Here is a 23,063-nt window from a genome sequence, read left to right as displayed (position 1 = left end):
CTACCCAGATGCCAACCAGAATCATTCTCTTAAATTTGTGTTACTAAATTAGATGAGTAAGTAGCCCCATTGCCATTCAAGCAGGAATTTTCATATTCTGGAAATGGGTCAATCTTTTGGCAAATGGGAGAAGTGTTTTCAGTTTCTGATTTTGTTTACTCTATGTTTCTCTCCTAATTTTCCTTTGGTCACCCAGATTACTTCAAGATAAATCGGGAGATATGTTATATAGCATTTCAAAACTGTCACATTGCAAATACTTTTACCTTTAATGCATATTAATGGTAATTGATACAACTTCTCAAGGTCAAGTCCTTGTTTGCCAGTATATGCTCTTATATATTTGTCTTCTTCTGGTGATTGTCCAAATGAGTATGATAATTTATTTTCCACTGGGCTATTCAACTATGCAAGGGACATGATGAGAGCCATGTGTAGAGTTCATGAATCTGTGGTGATCTCTGGGAACAGAAAAATTCCAACTCTTGTCTACGTCTTGGACACGGTACATTGCAGTTAAATTCCTTAAGGCAACTGATGCTTAGAACTCTCTGTTTGCTTCTAGTTTAGAAAAGGTCACAACAACTCAAATAGACACAATTGAATCTAAACTGTATTCATTTGAAGGTACGTGTTTCCCTTTACAGCTTGACAAAGAGCTGGAGGAGGTTACCATGCAGTTACAGGACACGCCTGAAAAGACACAGTACATTAAGCAAAACCATATTCAAGAGCTCAATAACATCCTGAGCATACGGAACTTCACAGATGGAAAAGGTAGGAGCATCTGTTTATATTACCCTTAGCAAATTCAGCAACACTTCAAAGGAGACACAGCCATTGGTTTTTGACATTGTTTAATAATTTTTGATGTATGGCAGCAAATTAGAAGTATTAATTTAAATTATCTTTGCTGCAAATTACAATATTCTAGTACATTTGTCCTGAAAGACTCTTTTTATGCAGTTCAGGTAACCTTGGACAAGTTATCTGAAAAATTGGAGTCTAATGTACAGAATCTGTATTTCTTGTTTCCCTTGGCTGGACTCTAGCTCTGGTTGTTCTCTGATGTGCAGTGTAGAATGTGATCCTGAAAACAGGACTGAAGAATTATCAAAGCCAAATAGATTAGGTTTTTCTGGGTGACGAGGTTTTATAGTGTTCCATTACTGAAGGGATTACATAGAGATATCTGTTCAGGACAAGTAGAAGTTAACTGGGTTCTTATAACTCCAATTTACAAGAAATAGCCAAAAAAAATTAAGACAGTATGAAGAAGGAGTTAAACTGTGTTAGATCAAATATTCAAATACACTTCCTTCTAGTTTTTGCTGTGGAAAGCTTGACAAGTATTGACAGAGGAAATTAATTATCTTTCCCAATATTTTAAAGATTATTTATTCCCATCACTTTAAGTATAAATCTTCAACCATTATCAGTAAGGTTTGGGATTATTAGGCTTAATCCTATCATGAATTGACTGTCAGATTGATGAATTTCCCCCAGGCTCTAGTGAGATTTCTTGGGCTAGCTTCCCAAACCCACCTCATTACCTGTGCACCCTACCCCAATGGTGCCCTGATCATTGCCTACTTATCACAGGCAGAGGTACTGGCCATTCCTGAGACCTCCCTAGATTCTGGCCACCAGTGCCATCTTTAAAGCCCAGCTGTGTGCGATGTATGTAGTTGGGGGTGCTTGCTGTCACTCTAAGAGAGTCAGGTGATTCAGAATGGGAGCTTTGGGCCAATGTAAGTCTGACCACGTAGCTGTAAAGAGAATGTAACAAATCATTCCTGGCCTACCTCGTGGTCTATGTATAATTTATAAATTGACCTAAACATAACATTGTGCGCCAGTCAAGCGGTGGAAATGCACATTTGGCCTGCATGGTCTGTTTTGTTTGCCACACACACATCAGATGAAGGGATATTGGCATCCCACATTGCTGATTAGGACCTGGAAATTCTGCTGAACGGGAGGTTGTGCACATTTGCTACTGAACTAAGGTTTTGACTGATATTGACTGAAATCCAGAAGGGAAACTGGCAAGTTGGATTTGCCAAGTTACCATGCTGTCTTTCAGATCAGGAGTTCTTACTGTCTAGTTTCAGTGCACCGGGTTTGAGAATGAGAAACCACATATCAAGTTCATCGTACTCTTCAAGTTTTGTTCAGTTGGCTGGGTGGCTGGTCTGCGATGCAGAGTGACAGCAAAAGCCTGGGTTCAATTCTTTCACCAGCCGAGGTTGCCATGAAAGGTTCTCCTTCTCACCCTTTCCTTTGTCTAATGGGGTGGCATGGTGGCTCAGTGGTTAACACTGCTGCCTCACAGTGCCAGGGACCTTGGTTCAATTCCAACCTCTGGCAACTGATTGTGTGGAGTTTGCACTTTCTTCCTGTGTCTGCATGGGTTTCCACCAGGTGCTCCAGTTTCCTCCTACTGTCCAAAGATGTGCATATTAGGTGGATTGGCCATGCTAAAGTGCCCATAGTGTTCAGGGATGTGTAGGTTAGGTGCATTAGCCATGGGAACTGCAGGGTTACAGGTATAGGGTGGGGGATTGGGTCTGGGTGGGATGTTCCTTGGAGGGTCAGTATGGACTTGTTGGGCTGTTTGGCCTGCTTCCACATGGTAGGAACATATAGTCCATATCAATAAAGTGAGATGACATAACGAAGGGGATGTTAATTATACGCTAATTCTAACTCTAATTCATGCAAGTAAGCCTCTCAGTGCTCAATAACAAGATTCCTATCTCAGAGATAATGGGAACTGCATAGACCCTGGTCTAGGCCTGAAACGTCAGCTTTTGTGCTCCTAAGATGCTGCTTGGCGTGCTGTGTTCATCCAGCTCCACACTTTGTTATCTCAGATTCTTATTTCACTTGCTTGAAAAATAGGAATTTTTGCTGTCATCAGCAGGAAGCTCCTCACTGTTGATCTCACATGATTCTCTAAACGTTCTCGTGAAAGTTCATATTACTCAGGGCTGGGAAGATTCCAGTTAATGTGATGATTAGCAGACAATCTTCCTTGGCAAACTGGAGGTTAGCAGAGGGATTTACTTAGCAGCTGTTGACTCGTTTCAGGCACAAATCCAGCTTTTTAATTTGTATTTTAAAAACTGCATCAGGAGAGACCTGTATCTCAGTGAAGAAGGCATGGTGACCTTGCTACCAATTCTTCCCCAGCGCTCAGTGACTTACTGGGGCCATTGCTTGTGATTGTCTCTGTGCTGTGTCTGCACAATCAAACCCCAGGTTCATGTTCTTGAGACTGTAGTAGCAACTGTAGATCTGGAATGATGAACAGTCACTCAAGTTGCAGGCTGCTTCCTATGGTCCGAGGAACAGAACAATCCTGTTCCACCATTTGGTAAGAGTGTGGTGGATCTGTATCTTACCTGCTTCATTCACCTTGAATCCTTCATTATTAATAACTTTACCTAACAAGTAATTTCATTCTTGGAATTTTCAATTGATTAGCTTTCTAGAGGAGACATCTCCAGCTTCTGTGAAGGATGCTTTGTCATGGCTGAATGATCCAATTCCATTTTAAGGTTATACTGCATTGGTTTAGACTCATGCCTTGCACAGGAAATAATTTCTCTCTGGGAACGTCTTGTGATGCAGCGGTATCATCCCTCACTCTGAGCCAGAAACTCTTGGTCTAAGTCCCACTTCAGGATTTAACAGCTACACAATGTGGCCTCACTGGTTGATTATCAGTTTATAAATATATCCAATATACAAGTGGCAGGCAGTAAGAGTGGGAGTGTTTGCTCATCACCCAAAACCACAGTGTAACAGCCTCTCCATGTTAAAAGTCTCCGTGTGCAGGTTCTTGCTGTGAGCTTTGTCTCCTCTAGTTTTTTCTGCTGCTGTGTGATCTCTAAGTCTTCTGGAACAGAAAGTCAGTGCTTCGTCACACTGACTGGTCTGTGTGGTAGTGGGAATATTGACCAAGAGTGAGTGTCATTCTCATTTTTAGGGGCTACCACACAATTGCTCTTTTTCTGCAAAATCAAGTCCATTTATCATCTTAGATGCATCAATTAGATAACACCTCAGTCTCCTATATTAATGAAAATACAAGAACCTCTGCTTAAATATTACCCATATGGCATTGGCATCATTCTGGTGCATCTGCACTGCACCCTTTCCAAGGCCAGAATAATCTTTCTGAGGTATGATATCCAGATTGCTTGTAACACTCCAGATCAGGGTACCTGGAGTTCAGTAAGGCCAGGAAGGAAGGAATTTGTGTGTCTTAGAAATGGCTTTTTTATTCCTGTTTGCAAACGGTGACATTTGCTTTCAATTAGTGGGTGAGTGAAAGGGCATTGCTAAATTACACAGATGCATAAAGTGGAACTATATATGATAATTCATGATTAACTTTTATTAATGCCCTCTTCCCAGTTCCCCCTCTCCTATCGACTCTGTCCATTTGACTATTATTTTTCACATCTCTTCTTCCTGTTATCTAGAGTTTAATACGATATTAGTCCTGCCCTCACATTGCTGTGCCATATTTGTTGTATTGTTTATGAATGGAAAAACAAAAACATTATGGGCTGTGGGTGTCATGGACATTGGTGCCATATGAAATTATGGTTGTCACAATGATGAGCGCTTAAGGGAGCCTTATTCCTAAAAGAAGTGCCCTAAAAGATGAGCAGAAAACTTGTAGTGGTGAAATCATTTCAGTAGGTAGCTTTCAATAAGAAACGTGGCTTCATGTTCTGAAAAGTTTCTCTTCTAAGCTGAGAGTTTTCATAACCAGGATGTATATTGACAGTGGAGCCTGGACTCCTCTTGGTTTGTACTGTGAGCTCACTGAAACTCTTTCAGCATATGGTTTTTATGGTGAAGAAGATTTCTCAGACTGATTTTCTCTCACTAATAGCCTTTGCTGCTTCCCTCCAGTAAGCCTGCATCATGGAGCTTCCTAAGTTGCTTTTCATCAGGTGATCCCTTCCTTTCTACCAGCAGGAGATGGACTGGGACATCAGGTAATAAAGAAAGAAATGCAGGCTTCAGCAGCATATGAGTAGAGGCAGCAGCAAAGTTGGGTACTTCTGCCATCTTGCTGAGAAGTGGTGTTGCCCTTTACTTGGGTGAAGTAGTTCTTTCCCCAATGAGCGTTCAACAACCTATTTGTTCCACTTCTGAGACCACTTATTTCTCTCATTGTAACAGTATTCAACTTTGCTGTTGTCTCAACTCATCTGCTGGTAAAACCCACATTTATTTCTTCATTACCTGTGAACTTAACTATTCATTACTCTGGACAGGAATGTCATGATTTGTGGCTGCCCGTGTCAATGCAGATCGTCCTGCAGGGGGCGCAATTTTTGTGTACCTACCTTTTCTGCACCTTTATAGCATTGCCCTGAGCAGTTCTATCATTGATTTCTGTTGCTTCAAACTGATTGCGACTTTTATGCAGAGCAAAGGGTGTGTTGTGTTGCTAGTTGCACATAGACATGGATGTATCTCAAAGAAAACCAGTGCAAACAAATAAACTTGCTGCAGTGAAAATAGTTGCAAAATGAATGCCCAGATAGACAAAGAGTTACAAGTGATGACTACAGGCTTCAGGTATTAAAGGTGGAGATAGGCAGCAAGATAGACACATGAGTTTCACAATGGGTGGACAGGACAGCAAGAGATGGAAGATGGAAGTGGTGGTATATAGCTAGAGAGGATAACTTCTGGAGCCTGGATCTATTCTCTCCTGGCCCTTTCTGCTCTCACAAAATATCAACGAAGAATGTGGGCACAGCCTGTGCACTCTTTCCAGCTACCTCAATTGTGTCTTTGCAAACCATTGTTTTCTAATCTCCACACTTCTCTATTTCATTGGATAATAAGTCCTATAATTGGGGGAAGTCATATCTTGCATGTATGTATCACTGGAGATGGGAAATTCCCACCAGTTTGAGTGTTCCACTTTCGTGACTGGCTATTGCTCTGCATGCCCTATTCCTTTCTCATTTCTGTATCACTAGTTTTAAATTGTGAGATAAGCTTTTCTACCTCTCTGGTATTGGAAATGTAATTACCTCAGATATATGCCATTCTTCATTAAAGGAGGCAGTTATAAAAAAAAGCATGAAGCTTCTTATAAACTGTTTGGTTTTATTATTAACAAAATAATTCTGCTAGGAATTTCCTTGGAAGATACTATGCTAATCAACTGATGTAGTGTTTGATGGAAGATAAGTAGAAACGTTGCTGAAATTTAACTGGAAATTCCTGACATATATATCTTCAAATCCATTACTATCATTACTAATACATTTGACCTATGAACCCAATGCTTCACAATTTTGAATGTAAATTATTTAGAGGCTTCCAAACTAGTTATTCCAACTCCTGCTCATTAATTCAGTGCCAGTAAATAAGGTTTCTCATGGCTCTGCACATGAGAAAGACCATCAAGGACTTATCAAAGCTGCAGAGGAGATTTAGTGGATTGGTGGAGAGTCTTTTGTTATGTGGAAAAATAGAAGTTGTTCTTCTTTGAGCAGAGAAGGTTAAATGAGGTTTGGTGGTGTTCAAAATCATGAGAAGTTTTGATAAAGTAAATCAAGGTAAGCTGTTTGAAGGGACAGAAAGCTTGGTAACTAGACAGCACAAATATAAAGTAATTGGCAAAACAATTGCAAGTGACATGAAGAAAAAAAACTTTTTACACAATAACTTGTTACGATCCAGCATAGGCTGCCTGAAAAGCTGGTGTAAATGGATTCAAAAATAACTTTGAAAAAGAAATTGAAAAAGAAATCCTTGAAATGGAAAAAGTGCAGGGCTACAGAATAAGAATAGGGGAGTGGGACTAATTGCCTACACTTGCAAAGATCTAGCACATATACATTCTACCTTTTCATTTTGCTGATGATGGGTTATTTTATTTTTTTTCTGATTTGCGTTCCATAATCATGTGAGGTTGGAGTCCTGCAGAGTACAAAATTCATATTATCACATTTCTTTATAGATAGTGACAAGCCTCTAATGAAAAACCAGCATGATTCGCGGTCACAGGTGCCTTGGGGCACCACACTGGAGCCTTCCAGAACAAACAAAGATGTCATAGAAGATATCAACTCTCCAGAACAGTAAGTAATGTAACATGTATCTCATTAGAAATCAGAAGCAATTTTCCCCATCATTATTGTTTTTAATGTTAAAATCAAGATTGTCTCCCGAAAGCCATCTTCTATTACTTGTGAAGTAATCCGGCTCATCATTCACTCATATTATACATTTATCTATGTGTCCTCAACTGCAGCTACATCTCAATACTGTGACATTTAACTCAGAACAATGAACAGCACTACAACTATTTAATTGCTGACTAAATCACCGGTGAAGCCTTTTTCTACATCTTTGTACCTTGACAGGAACTCATAGCTACACAAAGATAGTTTGACTATTAAATATTATTACCTAACTCTGCTAACTAAGAAACAGATCTAAACTTCACATTCATTAGCAGACCTATCAGCTTCAATAACATTAAGGAACTGTTCCATTTCAATGACATCTACAAGATAATTAGTATACTGATGACCTTGAAATCTCCTATCAGCCCAGCCTTTCTTTCTGCTGCTGTGATAGTTGATGACTGCAATGTTTATGATTTCATTTTGAGATGCTTCAGTATACCCTGGTTCATGTGCTGCATCAGAGGCACACTGAGGAGGAAGTCGTTATTTTTCAGAACACTACTTTAGAGCTGCTGAATGCTGACACATTTACTTGAATTAAGGTAGCACTGGTAGAACATTTCTTTTAATGTATATACTTTAAAGTGTGTTACAAGATTGGAATTAAAATTATTTTATAACCAACTTGATGCTCCTTCTAACATTAGCCTAAGAAGTGTGATGAATAGAAAGGATATTCAGGTAAAGATCTTAATAGCAACGAACAGTCTCCTGAAACCTTTGTTAGGGGCTAGAGGAATAAAGTCCTGCATACTAAGGATAGCACAGGGATGTCCAACTTGATTTTGCTTTGAGAGAATTTGTATGAGATCACGCAAAGTGAGGATGCGGTTTATGGCTTCAGAAAACCCTTTGCTCTGGTGCTGATCTGTGCTCAATCAGCTGACAGTCAATTTGGTGCAGGAGTTGGCAAGTTTCCCACCTGTGTTTCAATGAAGCCTAAACGTAGAATGATAACATGATGTCAACACAACTCAAGGTTTAGCCGGTCCAACACCCACTTTGGAATTCCTAACAGGAATTTTCAGTTACCACCAGCCCAAAAATGTTCAGAATGCATTTTAAATGACTTGTATACGAGTTTCTCACAAGCGTGGGATTCATCTTCAATTAAATAATGCTCTTGTACCAAAATGAAAAGGACAAGGTAGCACTTTACCTGAGTGATCAAGTATCTAAGCAATAAAGTTGACTTCACTGGGAGAATAGATAACAATTTATAGTAGCAGTAAAGGGGCGGAATGTAATTACAGCAAATGAAAATAAATACAATGGAGAAGAGACAAGGATGCCATCCTTATGATAGTGGAAATATGCGCTAATACTGTGTGCAAACACAAAATTTATCTCTGCTGTTATTGATCCTTTTGATAATCTATCTCTACAGACAATAAGCAAAGAATATTGAGAGGATCAAGCCAGCATGTTTCACCAATGACTTAATAAACAGTACTTAGACTTTATAGTTAATGATCTCACCCTTACTAAATTTTAGCATATATTCAACAAATAATGATTAGTAACTTATTATTCTATTTTACAGTATACAACGCAGACTATCTTTGCAACTACCAATTCTTCATCATGCGTATCTGCCATCAATAGGTGGAGTTGATGCTAGTTGTGCCAGTCCGTGTGTTAGTCCTAATGCCAGCCCTCGGCACAGACATGTGCAGCCATCATTTCGAGTCATGGTTTCCGGCCTGTAAAGAAGAGGTTTCGTAGCCTGAACTGAAGAGCACTCAGTGTTTGGACTGTGTACTCCACCTAGTTCTTTGCTACGTACACACCGCACGCTCTCCCTACCGCAGAAGAATAGGCATTTGAAACAGACACTACTGAGTTCCTGAGCCAGTTTGTGTGGTCTTGGGGAGATGTCCTGAATCTGACCTGTAGCCTTATCTGTGAAGTTTTTGTTTCTGCATAAACTGGATGTACGTTTCCTTCCCAGAAAGAATGACAGGTTTTCTTAAGGAAGCAGGGACTGAAGGTTTATCAAAACTGCACAATGTTATTTTTTAATGTCACAATCACAAAGGGAGAAATTTGAATTGCTATGCAAAATTTGATATATAATAATGGTTCACACATTAAACGAAATCCAGCATATAAATTTTCATTGTAGCATTAGAGCAAATATTTTCACTATTTCTGCACCTGAACAGACAAATTAAACATCTTGTACTAAAACCCCCAGGCAAATGTTGATATGAAGAATAAAACTTTGTAATATGTATGTCCACTATAGAATGTATTTCTATTGTAGAAACATAAGCCTGGTTTGGGAAGATACATTCTGTTAAGTCACAGGGGTCTTTTGAACATGGTAAATGGACAGTATGTAGAATGGTGTAGAAATGGTTTTCCTACCATTTTGATAAATATAAAGCTTGCCAGTTAAAAATAGTACATCTTACTTGCATCCTAAGCCTTTGTTACGATAAGATTTGTTAAATCTTGCTCACAATATGATTTGATGATTTCTCGTTTGGAGTATATTGCTAATACTACAGAGTGAAACTGGAGTGTGCTTATCAAGTCAAAACCTGAGCATTACCGCTGGACATGTCAGTTCCTAATTGAACAGAAGAATCAAACAAATGATGTGTTTTCCTCAGTTCAAAAACAGAAAGTGAAAGTTAAACAGGTTTGATATAGATGTATGTCACTCTCCATCTCAGTCTTCCTATATGCCTTCTGTATTTTTATTTGGTTATCTCACTCCTTGTGCATATTCATTATGTCCTTGATCAAAATACCACATAGGACTAAATGAAGGGCTGTCACATGTGAAAAAAATGTCTTCATAATTTCCCCTGAATTGACATCAGTAGCCAATCTGCTGAATCTGAACAAAGAAGAAGGAAGTACTGTATTCTTGATATGTTTAGGTAGTACAAAAAGATGAAACAAAAATCTGTTTTGAAACTAAAATACAAGGTGTACGAAGAAAAATATAAGTGCAAGTTGAGCTTTTGCATAACTTGTGACCTTTGTTTATCATCAGCTGGCATGAGTCTGAAATGTTCAGAAACCTGTCTTTCTGCTTGACAATCTCCAACTAAGTCAGATATGTTCTCATTGGTAGCTTCTGTTTTTCTGATATACAGCACACATTTAGTGCCTCTAGGGTCTCACCCCATTTCTTTACACTCATAAAATTTCAAAGCAGGTGAGTAACAGCAAAGGTTTAGGGACCTCCAAAAGTGTAGCAGGACTCCTGGGGTTTTTAAAATAAGCTAGAACCTGCACTTTGTCAAAGTTGACATTAAACTTCCAACTGTTTACGAACATAGAACTATGGTAAGTTTCCAGTTATTTGTCCAGCTTGGACTATCCTTCCTGTGAGGACAGTATTTTGCCAAATTATCTGGGTACAAATATGAAGAATCCCAATACCTATGACAAAGAGACTCCATTAGGTTCCCTTAGTGAGCTGAATTCACAGACCAAGCAGTTGCATCATTTTAGAGGATTTTGGAACTACCTGGCTCTGGTATGAATATCCAAGTATGTCTCAGCAAACTGACTTTGTGTTATCTCCTGTTCCTATGTATCATCTTGGAGTTAAATCCCTACAGGATGCTTACTTACACCTCCTTCGAGAAGGATAGTGCCCAGTTGAGGTGGCTGACAAGTGTGGGCTTCAGCCCTCATTCATAGACTACATATAGCAGGCACTTGTCTTGACTGGCATGGAGAAGCATCTAAATGGTCAACTGGTGCTTTACTGCTACCATAGCTGTCAATGGTTGTATGTCAGAACTTAGATTCTGTCTGTGTTCAAAAGGCTCCATTGAAGCTCGGGTTTGCACTTCCCTGAGCCAGATTTGTAGTTCTGTCAATATTGCACAGTCCTGTGTTCATCAATGTCAAAGGAGCATGCTCAATGCACTGATAAACCAGTAATAATAAGCTTTTAATTAACATTGTGAAGAAAATGCTGTTTTCTGGTATTCTGAATGGTAAATACTGGCTGTTAATGTGTTTCCCTGCCTCCTTAACTTTTAACCAGGTTAATTTTGAAGACAGTTCATCATATGGAAGGAGGACTGACTACTGTATATAATGTATACACAAAGTTCTCTGTAGAAATATTATTATAATATAGCAGGAAAAAACAAAAAAAAGTATTGGACTTGGAGGTGAGCGTGTGTATCTGTGACTGTCTGTGAATACTGACTGTGTGCAGTTTATTAGGTTTAAACCATGCAGTACATTTCTGTCTTAATGATACCGTAGTTCTTTCCCATAAGGAAACATTTTTATTTCCTGCTACTATCAAAGACTCACAAAATAATATAGTTATTTAATGTTTCTGTTCTTTTATACTGCAGCAAAAAAGGGTAAATTTATGGAGAAGGCTGTGCCCTAATGGCATTTTCCAAAACATATTCGTGCACAAATGCTTTAAACTAGACTGGAATTGCCAGGATAAACTGTAAATGGACAGGAGGTTTCTTGTACCCTTATACTGCATGAATCAATTTTTAATAAATTGTTGCAAATCTGTTTTTATGAATAAAATACAAAAACTCAAGATTTTGTGTACTGTTCTGTAGAATAACCTGACTTTTCCAGATCTAAGAAAGGTGCATGCTGGGTTCTTGCTGGTTCGCATAATGCAGCACCGCTCAAAGATTGCTGTGCAGAGTGATTACTTTCGTACTGTGAGCTCCTTACAACAACCTGATTCAGACAGTTAGATCACAAAGAATAACATTCCCTCTGACACAAGTAAGTCTAGTTCCATGAAAAAATACCTACACTTATCAAATAAGTGAAGAAATTATTACATTGAAAGATCCTGAACACTCATAATTAATTTGATATTGTTACGGTTCCTAACAAACTTGGTTTGGGAGGTCATCTGCTTTCCCCAGTATTGAGTGACATGGTAACTCAATAGTTGGCACTACTACCTTACAACACCGGAGACCCGAGTTCGATTCCAGTCTCGGGTAACTGTCCGTGTGGAGTTTGCACATTCTCCCCATGTCTGCGTGGGTTTCTTCCCACAGTCCAAAGATGCATAGGTTAGATGGATTACCGTGCTAAATTCTCAACAGTGTCCAGGAACGTGCAGGCTAGATGGATTAGCCAAGGAAATGCAGGGTTACAGGGTCTGGGTGGGATGCTCTTTTGAGTGTCAGTGTGGACTCAATGGGCTGAATGGCATGCTTCCACATTGTTAAAATTATTTTTAGGATTCCTACAAAGTGATTTGAGATCAAATATCTATTTAGCTCAGCCTAAATTATAGTGAAAGATGGCATTTCCACAGCCCTCTGGGATGGAGAACTTGGAAGGTTCTCAACCTTAGGTGTAGGACACTTTCCCAATTTCAGGTCTAAAGGATCAACTTCACTCTAAAACTGTGCCCCCTTGTTCTAGATTCCTCACTAGGGGCAAAACATAGCCCAGTATCTAGCTAGTCTAGTCCCATCATAATCTTGAATACTTCAATGAGATCATTTCTCATTCTTGTAAACACCATATAACATAGGTAACAAGGTGTAGAGCTGGATGAACACAGCAGGCCAAGCAGCATCAGAGGAGCAGGAAAGCTGATGTTTCAGGCCTTGACACTTCTTCAGAAATGCTGGCTTCTCATCATAGGACGACCCTCTCAGCTCACGGACCCATGTAGTAAACGTTTCCTGGACTACCACCAATGCAAGTGTATCCTTCCTTAAATATAGATGTCAAACTTGCACACTGGTAAAATACTTTCTGTGGCATACTGTTCCTAACAGCAGAACACCACTCCTCCCCCCCCCCCCCCCCCACCACCACCCCAACCCCGGTTTTGCTGTTTTCCATGTGATTATACATATCCCATGCACATTATACCTGAACTGTAATTATATGATGGGGAGGTATTCCTGGTAATATCTACCATCACTTCAGGCTTCCTAGTCCCACTCTCACCACTGGCCACCTCAGACTGCCTGCTCCCACTATCACTGCTCACCACTTTGTTAGGGGAGAACTTTGCAGTCTGCTGCCTCTCTGATTTCTTAGTTCTACAAAGGAATATCTTTTTAAACATCCAATCTGTCAACATCATTCAGCATCTTATATATTTCAATTTAAAGGTTTCTTACTCTTCTAAATTCCAGCAGATACATGTCTCGTTGTCCAGTCTTATCTTAAAAGATGTAAAAGAGTATTGTCTAGTAAACCTTTTTTTCAACTGCTTCCAACACATTTACATCCTTATGAAAGAAAAGTACTGTAAATGCTGGAGATCTGAAATTAAAATTGTGAGCTGGAAAAAAAAGCAACCGTGGAGACAGCAACAGAATCAGAGGGTGGAATCTGACAGGGGTCTGAATGATGTGTCACAGATTTGGATGTGATGTTTGGTGAGGTCCATTTTGACGTCAAGACATCATGTTCTACCATTACTATTTCAGAAGCAAGTAACTGTCCGTGTGGAGTTTGCACATTCTCCCCATGTCTGTGTGGGTTTCTTCCCACAGTCCAAAGATACGTAGATTAGGTGGATTACATGCTAAATTCTCAACAGTGTCCAGGAATGTGCAGGCTAGATGGATTAGCCAAGGAAATGCAGGGTTACAGGGTCTGGGTGGGATGCTCTTTTGAGTGTCAGAAGCAGCGTGGCAAGATTCTCACCAGCCAGCGAAGTGTTACCAATCTGAAGAAGAGTTACTGGACCTAAAACATTAACCGTGTTCTCTCCAAGCATGCTGCCAGATGTGCTAAGCTTTTCCAGCAATTTCTATTTTTGTTTCGTGTTTTTTTTTTGCTGAGATTAACACCTATAAGGCTTGTTGACAGCCCAACTCACCTCAGTAATATTTTGTTTCTGACCTTGCCAAACTCACTCACCTTGGGAAAAGCTAGCATTAAAACCAGAGTAGGCACTTGATCACATGTTCACTTCCACTGAACCTCCACGTTACCCACTAGCAAACTCCAGCCAAGGCTGGGATCAACCGGCTCAAGGTGCATATGTAATTGTTCCATGAACAATGATGTCTGATACTCAGCAAGTCCTTGCTATCAACCTGGCATCTCTATGATGCACTTGCAATGTATCCTGGAATCCCAAACTTGGAGAAAAAGGCCCATTCACAACCAGCAGTACACACTGCTTCACGTCCATTTACTGCATGGAGACTGGCACCCAGTTAATGGTTTGGACCTGGCTGCCTACAAGAGCTGATTGCCTTCAGAATGGGTATTTAACTTGCACCTACTGGCATGCTCAGAGGCATAACTTGACTTGCAGTGCCAATTGGCACAGTCACAGAACCAAGCAGCTGCCGATGCAGCTCAGTTGTCCTTGGGCAAAGGTGTGAACATGTTGTATGTCAGTATGTCAGTGTCACATTTGCGTCCACATGACAAGTGTTCGTGCTGAGCATCTGTAGCAAGCAGTTGGCAATATCGTCTGTAGAGGGGGTGGGTGGGCTGAGTAGTCAGTCGCGGACATGTGCAGCCACCAGTCAGGGTCTGATCTCGGCTGGCACAGGCTGATCAGGTCACTCAAGAGGCTGGGCCACAGCTGACCCATCAGGTGGATTTGTAGAAACTAAATGGGGAAGTGGGGGAAGGTAGGGAGTCATAGGCATGTGGCTTGCATGGGGACCTGGAAAACTGAAAAGCCTGTGAGGTTAACAAGACAGTAATGACTGCCCAAATGCTTCTGAAGGCACTTTACATATTCCTTGTGGTAAACATTCCTGTTCAGCTTTGTATCATCTGCAAATTTGGAAAAATTACATTGAAATTATATTAAAATTGGAAAAAAATTATAAGTCTCCGCATCTAACCATTTATTGTATTGTGAAATGCTGAGGCTCAAGTAGTGATCCTTCCGGTACTCCAATAATCAATGCCTGTCAATATAAGAACGACCTGTTTATTCCTACTCTGTTTTCTGCCTTAATATATACAGGTACACTACTTCCATCTCTTCTGCTTTAGTTTTGCTAAACATCTTTCTTTGGGGGACTTTATCAAAAGCATTCTGACAATCTGAAATTAATACACACAAACACCACTTCAAAATCTGATTTCAGAAGACACTGTTGCCTCACAGTGCCAAAGACCCAAGTTCAATTCCACATTTGGGTGACTGTGTGGAGTTTGCACATTCTCCTCACGTGTGCATGGGTTTCCTCCACGTGCTCCAACCTCTTCTCGCAGTCCAAAGATATGTAGGTAAGGTAGACTGGCCATACTAAATTGTCCAGAGTCAAGGAATATGCAGGCTAAGTGAATTAGCCACAGGAAATGCAGGATTACAGGGATTGGGTGGAAGGCTCTCCGGAGGCTGGGTCAAATGGCCTGCTTCCATACTGTAGGGATTTTAAGTCTAATTTGAGTTTTGGGCTAACTATGAAAATCCTATGAATTGAAAATTCCCTTTTCAGCATTTCCTGCCCTACCAAACTTGCAAAATGATGACATCATCAGGTGCCACCAGAAACTACTATGGTAGTATGAAACTGGAAGAGGGAATGTAAGAAAAAGCATGTGGCTGTTCTGCCCCTAGGCCTGCATCTTCATTCAAAAAGATCATAGTTGACGTGATTGTGGTCTTAATTTCACTTTCCTGCCTACCACTCCAAGGACCATGCATTCACACAACCATTAACCAACCTGCCCCCCTAAAATGAGAAAAGAGGAAGTTAGGGTCTGTGTTGATGTTGTAAGTCATAGGGAGAGGAACATCTGGGGCTAACAGCGATTTCAGAAAGGTGAGCAATACAAAATTCCACAGAACAATGGTGAAGGGAACAAAGATTTGTGCTTTGTGAGCATGCACACAGGTTCAGGAGATTTGGTCGTGGGTGGCAGTGGGCGAGAAAGGCTGAAATAGTTCCTTCTAATTTCTACCATTCCATGTAAACTCTCCTTTATTAGTTCCAAGCCTATAAAATAGTTTAAGAAATGTTACCACTGAATTAAGATCATGTGCTCCCCTTTCCCATGATCACCGTGAAATTCAAGCAAATGTGTGAGGCTCTTAGTTCAGATGTGTTACGCTCATGAAGAACTAAAGGCCAAGGAAATAGGTAGGGTCAGACAAGCAATAACATTTGCAAGTGTCAAATGGTCATATCCACCCTCCAACAACCAGGGCTGACAAACCTACATTTAGCTCACTGGCATTTTTAATTACAATTCTGTTCTTACAGTTGAAAACATTCACATGGGAAGGAATTAGCTGTATCTCCTCTATGTCTTCTCAGCTCTAAAGAAGTTACAATCCTGAGTGCTCCTGATTTAATTTGCAACTCAAGCTTTGTTGTATCTATAATCAATTTATGTGGTTTTTGACACCAAACATCTCCAGGTACCTCACATGCAAATCCAATCTCTTATTAGGGTGTGGGGGACATGAATAGTTTTCTCATCAAATCCACACACTTGATTTGTAACTGCTTTAATTCTCTTTTCATTTGCTCTAATATTTCTGCCAGCAGATACAATGCAGGGTATATACATGATACTTCATAAGAGCTATTAATAGGTACTTCAAATGGCTTTCTTCTCTTACAAAATGATATTATACTTAAGTCTTTTGAACACTGAATCTCCTTTACAGCACATATTAGTTATTTCACATTTAAAATTAGTGAACTTTTAAAATAATAGAGAAAAATGCAATCCATTGTGAGCTAAGAGTCAAAATACAGCCTGTTTCTGCAGATCATTCCCATCTGTTTACATTCAGTTCATCAGTTTGGTTGTTGATCAGAAATATATTTGAAACCCTGTGGTGACATCACTCCTCTGCAGGGTATACACAATCTAAGACATAAAAATGTCAGTTTGTTAGACTATAGGACTTTGGTTCGGCCACATTTGGAGTAGTGTGCAGTTCTGGTTGCCACATTACCAAAGGGATGTGGATGCTTTGGAGTGGGTGCAGAGGAGGTTCACTAGGATGTTGCCTGGTATGGAGGGTGCTAGCTATGAAGAGAGGAGTAGATTAGCATTATTTTCATTAGAAAGACAGAGATTGAGGTCTACAAAATCATGAGGGGTATAGACAGGGTGGATAGCAAAAAGCTTTTTCCCCCAGAGTGGGGAACTCAATTACTAGGGGTCATGAGTTCAAAGTGAGAGAAGGAAAGTTTATGGGAGATATGTGTGGAAAGTTCTTTACACAGAGGGTGGTGGGTGCCTGGAACGCATTGCCAGCGGAGGTGGTAGACGCAGGCACGTTAGCGTCTTTTAAGATATATTTGGACAGGTACATGGATGGACAGGGAGCAAATGGACACAGACCGTTAGAAAATAGATGACAGGTTAGACAGAGGATCTTGATCAGCGCAGGCTTGGAGGGCCAAAGGGCCTATTCCTGCGCTGTAGGTTTCTTTGTTTGTTCTTTGTAATAAACTATACTCTAACAGGAGGTCATAAACTCCAACTGTTAAAGCTGAGCACATTACAATAATTTCATCCCAAATTATTGAAATCACTTCTATGATTGTAAAACATATCTCATGCAATTTGTTGGAACAATCTTAATGTGTTTACTCTATTAGCAGCCATTATGGTGGGTACAACAAACTTGATACATGATGGTTGCTGAACGGTGGGACTCAACATTGCAATAGCGCCTACAAGTTCTTTTGCAAAGGAACATATTTTATTCTGAGCAGTCAAATATCACATCAGTATCTCCAAATGTGATCAAGGAGCACCCTCTGTTGGCTTGCTATATTTGCTGCAGAACTGCAGCTCATGATGTGCCCTCTACAGAGCAACTCTATAGCAAAAAGGGCTAATGAAAGCCAAGCATTGTTTGTTTGCTGATCACAGTTCAGAATCCCAAAGTACTATTGACATTTTAAACTTTTAATTCCAAGATACGTTCTTTCTTAAACAAAACAGTTGACGCACCCAAAAAAGGCTACAATGAAAACTATGTAGCTTTCTGGAGAAAGAGCAACACACAGACCATCACACAGATGTGAAGGGAACTTCAATCAGTAGCCCTTCAAAGGGAGTGAGGGGTTAATATCATGCAATTCAAAACAGACTGGACTATGGTCTCTTGTGAAAGGTAATAAAAACCTATGACTCCCTGCTCGACAGCAAACTATATCCCAAGATACAGACACATTTTGTGCTTTTCTCTTTGAAGAATACTTAAGTATAAAAATGAAAAATTCAGTTTTATCTTCTACTGGAGTGGATCAGTGAGACTAAATACTCATAAGCTAGGCTGGTTTTGAGCATTAATGTGCTGTACTGGTGACAGTCGAAGAAATATCCCTGAGCTACTTTGTGCTGCAGGTAAGGTATTCTCTCACTCTGAATATCACAAGTCCAATTCAACCCCAGTTGAAAGAAAACTGAATTACAGAATTGTTCATGTACCAACAGGTCATCGTGAATCGATTGTTTGTCTATCAATGTCAACGCTATTAGTAACCTCCACTACAATGGTCACAACATTCAATTATTCATTTATTAGAACATTTTAGAGGCTGATTTTATATTCTTTATTTAAAAAAACTTTTATCTTTTCAGACTCACCTTTTATTTCTGCGAGTACTGTGTTACATTCTGTACCCTTCTCACATTAATTGTTCTATCTTTGTTAAAATTACCTCATTTTACAACACAAGTTATTTTGAATCTGGAAGAAAAGTATCCATTTGAGAAGGGATCCTTTCTAAATTAACCTTGTTGTAACCAACTAAGTGAACAAAAAAGAAAGCCAGTTCATCCCTCCTCACACAAGAGCTTAACAGTTGTGTAACCTGCCTGGAATCATTACGAATTGGGGAAATTAGCCTGGGGTCTGGTTGTATCATGCTTCAATGATAATGTAACAACACAATAAAATCAATGTTGTTAAGTTATGAAATATAATTTTGTGATGCAGCACTCTATTAAAAAAAAGCTGGAGAATACATCATTGCCCTCATGACCAATCTCTCACCCCTAACTATGCTGCAAAGATAAAACTCTCAATAGATCCTCTGGATTCCAGAGGAAGATGGAAAATAATCAGGTGTCAAACCTACCATACATTTTACAGAGCTGAACTAACACCAAGAAGTCACACAATGAGTTTAACAAAATGACACCTGGTATGGAACTGCCTAAAGAGAAGCCAGAAAACGATGAGAGAAAGGTTGTGCGTATAAAAACCTGCACCTTTCGGGGAGAAACAAGAACTGTAATTTTGAACCGAACCCAGCAATTTATTTTAAATCTGAACAGAAGAACTTACTTTGTTACTTGTAGCTCAGAGAGTGTTCCTATTACTGTGTAATGGGCTGGTAGATGACTACAAATATGATTCAGTATAATACAACTCCACAACCAGTATCTGTTGATGGAGGTCTAATTATTTGCACTATAAACTGTTAAACAGTTAGAAAAATGTGTTTGAAATGTACTGGCTCTGATGACACCAATTGTGCTGAGAAACCATTTAACTGACTTCTGTTCTGCAACAATTTGAGGAATTATTATTTGATGAATAGTAAAAGTCTTTGCAAATTACACTTGTAACAGTTTTCAATGGACATTTTTCACATTTTTATAAAAGATGCACTGTCCTGTGCTTCCCGTGTGCATGAATTGTTAGGAAGTCAGAGAAGAGAAAGAAGCACCCTTCAAAAGCACTTACATTAAAATCTACATCATAAAGGAAAGCTGGAGCCCTTTTTATTCCCTCTCTAAGGTCTGACTTGCTCAGATAGGCTACTATTCTTAGCTTCATCATCTGGCAGTGCAAGGGAGTATTATTACATAATATTATGGCAGGCCAGCACAGGGAATATCCACACTATAGAAAAGACAAATGAAGATAACGTGCTTTTGCAAAAACAACAAACACTTCAAGCCAAACTTTAAAAAAAAGAATTAGAACATTCAAAATCTTGAAGAAGCAGTTGAGTTCTTCTGCACCTGAAACAATGTGCTATCTGTCTATTGAGCTGAACAGCAAATGGATCACTTGCATTTTAGCAAGAAAATGTCATAAGGAGTGAAATTTAGAAGACTGCAGATTGAAGAGCTCCATAACAATTAACATTTCTGGAGTATCTAGTTTCATTGGTTTTTAATAAATAGTGTCCAGAATGTAAAAGGTTCTTCAGTAACAGTTAAAAAAACAAGATTTCTTATTTATTGACAGAAATGTAACAAGACTGTCTGAGGCTGGAAACAGGATTCATAGCTTGATAGAGTAATATTGGGTTCAATTAAATACATTATGCTGAGAGCCATTTCTTTTAACAGAATGGGAAAAGGACTTTGTCTATATACATAGCTAATACAAGGAGGAAAATAATCCAGATTGTGTTGAGATGATGTTAAAATTTGCAGAAACTGAATGAAAATTGTTATAAATCCCATTATGAACACCAAAATTGTGGAAGGTCATTCTTTTTCAAAACTCACCATGGCTTTCATATTAGAAACCTCAAATCACTTTCTTTTAAAAGTGTAACCCACCATTAATACATTATTATAAACAAATTCTATTCCTTTACACTTGTCAGTTATTGCTAAATTTCTTGACAACAGACACAACACTGCAGAAATAAATATTGTACCATGTTGCTTCAATAGTTCTCTTCCACAAAGCTGTTGACTAATGGCGTTAAAATAAGTCCTGTAAGCTAGGAGCACGACAGCTCCAGAATTCTGTGCTGTGCTTTTGTTCCATATTTGCTGCCTCTGTATACTTGAATAATGTTTTTCTGCGATCAAAGTACAATTTTCTTTTGGTTAGTTAACACTACTTTCCTGAAGTTGGAAAACTCTTACAATTTTTGATGGCGTTTTCCCCATCTGAAATGCAGCAAATCTCGTATTCTTGTATTTCAAATTAAAGGGACAATCTGTTAACATTGCAAATATTGATACTGTGATCAGTGCTACAACTTGCTAGCTGTAACCAGTTGCTGTCAGTGTCATCATCATAACCTGCTCTTCCCACAGATCGTCTCCACCGCAGCCGCTTAACAGTTAGGGTATGGCAATGTCTGAAACAAAGACAGTTAAGGGAGGTAAATAAGAAACTAGTTTGGTCATAAATAATAAACTGATTGGAAATGATGAGTATAAATTCCATTATTCATATAATTAGTGCACTATGATTCAGTATTCTCAGCTGAGAAACTGACTTGTCAAAACATTCAGGTGCAAAACACAGTAGAATTACCACAGTTATTAGCAGTAATGACAATTTATCATCCTGTTTGCAATTTACCATACTTGAAGCTGCATATCAAATTGAAGTTTGGATACATCATTAGACCTACAAATGTTTGGTCATGATGAGATGTGAGGCAACAACCTTTTTGAAGATTTATTTTACAGAAATATTAATAGCACTGGGTTTATTCACCTTAATCATTTTGCAGGATTTTAAAAAAATTCTTCAAATTATTCATTTATTCCATTCACTTTTAAATGCCATTATAAAGTTGGCTATTTAAATTGCCACTATTCATAATACATTCTACAGCTTTGCTGCTTCCCGTACTAATCTTTGTGATCCCCCTCGCACACTCCCTCACCTGTTTATTATTGATGTACCCAAGAATTTAAATCTTTCAGAGTTCAGAGCACTTTTATTAGATTCCCTTCTTAATATCTAATGCTATAACGAGTGTGCTGAATAAGACTGGAAATCTACTAAGACTGAGACTAGTCAAACTGACCCGCAGCCAGCCATCGTGGGCATAATGTAGTAAATTGACTCCTAATATGTTGGATCAATTTTATTATTCTTCTGTATAATCTACATGGCATCCATTTGAGTATCTTCTACTGATTCTACACTACATTTATTGCATGGCAAAATGTCCTACTTATAGTCATAAGGGGATGACACAAAGATAGATGGAAAATAAATTTAAAACAACAGGCTTAGGCTGACAACTGGCCAAAAATTGGCCATGCTACACAAGTATTACTATGACTGAATCCCCAAGCATCAACATTTCTGGAGATTACCACTGACCAGAAACTGAAATGAACCAAATAGAGTTATTGTGGCTATAAGAACAGGTCAGAGAAATTGTGCAGCTAGTAATACACCTCCCATCTCCCCAAAGCCTGCCCATTATCTACAAGGCCCAAGTTAGGAGTATGATGAAACACACACCCAGTTGCCTGGATAGGTGCAGCTCCAACAGTCAAGAAGCTCGACACCATCTGGGGCAAAGCAGCTTGCTTGATTAGCATTTTGTCCATCACTTTTGACATCCATTCCTTTCACCACTCAAACAAACTAGTGGTAGCAGATACCATGTACAAGATGGTAGCTTACCATGGTTCTTTCATTAGCACCTTCCAAACCTGCAACCTCTTCCAACAAGGACAAGCAGTGCACAGGAAGCACACCATGTACAAGTTTCCCTCCAAGATACACACCATCCTAATGTGGAAATATACCACTGTTCTTTCACTGTCGCTGGGTCAATATCATGGAACTCCACTTACACCAGCAGTGGGAGTGTTTCTACACTCCAAGGACTAGATTAGATTAGATTCACTACAGTGTGGAAACAGGCCCTTCGGCCCAACAAGTCCAAACCGCCCCTTGAAGCATCCCACCCAGACCCATCCCCCTATAACCCACACACCCCTGAAAACTATGGGCAATTTAGCACGGCCAATCCACCTAACCTGCGCAACGTTGGACTGTGGGAGGAATCCAGAGCACCCGGAGGAAACCCACGCAGACACAGGGAGAATGTGCAAACTCCACACAGACAGTTGCCCGAGGCGGGAATCGAACACAGGTCCCTGGTGCTGTGAGGCTGCAGTGCTAACCACTGAGCCACCGTGCTGCCCCAACATTGGTTC

General features: G+C 39.5%; 2 protein-coding genes across 7 annotated transcripts in view; one reads left to right on the top strand and one right to left on the bottom strand.

The window, feature by feature from the left end:
• The window catches only part of gabbr2 (gamma-aminobutyric acid (GABA) B receptor, 2), a 935,143-nt gene extending 923,376 nt beyond the window's left edge, over positions 1-11,767 (top strand). For all 4 annotated transcript variants that reach the window (XM_048520955.2, XM_048520937.2, XM_048520945.2 and 1 more), the window contains 3 exons: positions 648-777; positions 7,007-7,127; positions 8,782-11,767. In XM_048520955.2, the coding sequence (XP_048376912.1) occupies positions 648-777; positions 7,007-7,127; positions 8,782-8,947 (417 nt within the window). In that variant the 3' untranslated portion in view covers positions 8,948-11,767. The remainder of the gene's footprint in view (positions 1-647; positions 778-7,006; positions 7,128-8,781) is intronic.
• Positions 11,768-20,341: 8,574 nt separating this feature from the next.
• The window catches only part of elp2 (elongator acetyltransferase complex subunit 2), a 131,014-nt gene continuing 128,292 nt past the window's right edge, over positions 20,342-23,063 (bottom strand). For all 3 annotated transcript variants that reach the window (XM_048558230.2, XM_048558239.2, XM_048558248.2), the window contains one exon: positions 20,342-21,232. In XM_048558230.2, coding sequence (XP_048414187.2) covers positions 21,076-21,232 — 157 coding nt within the window. In that variant the 3' untranslated portion in view covers positions 20,342-21,075. The remainder of the gene's footprint in view (positions 21,233-23,063) is intronic.

Source organism: Stegostoma tigrinum, chromosome 2 (assembly GCF_030684315.1).
Source record: "Stegostoma tigrinum isolate sSteTig4 chromosome 2, sSteTig4.hap1, whole genome shotgun sequence".
Lineage (NCBI taxonomy): Eukaryota > Metazoa > Chordata > Chondrichthyes > Orectolobiformes > Stegostomatidae > Stegostoma > Stegostoma tigrinum.
Note: the sequence above shows the minus strand (reverse complement) of the source record. Positions and strands in the feature narration are given on the sequence as shown.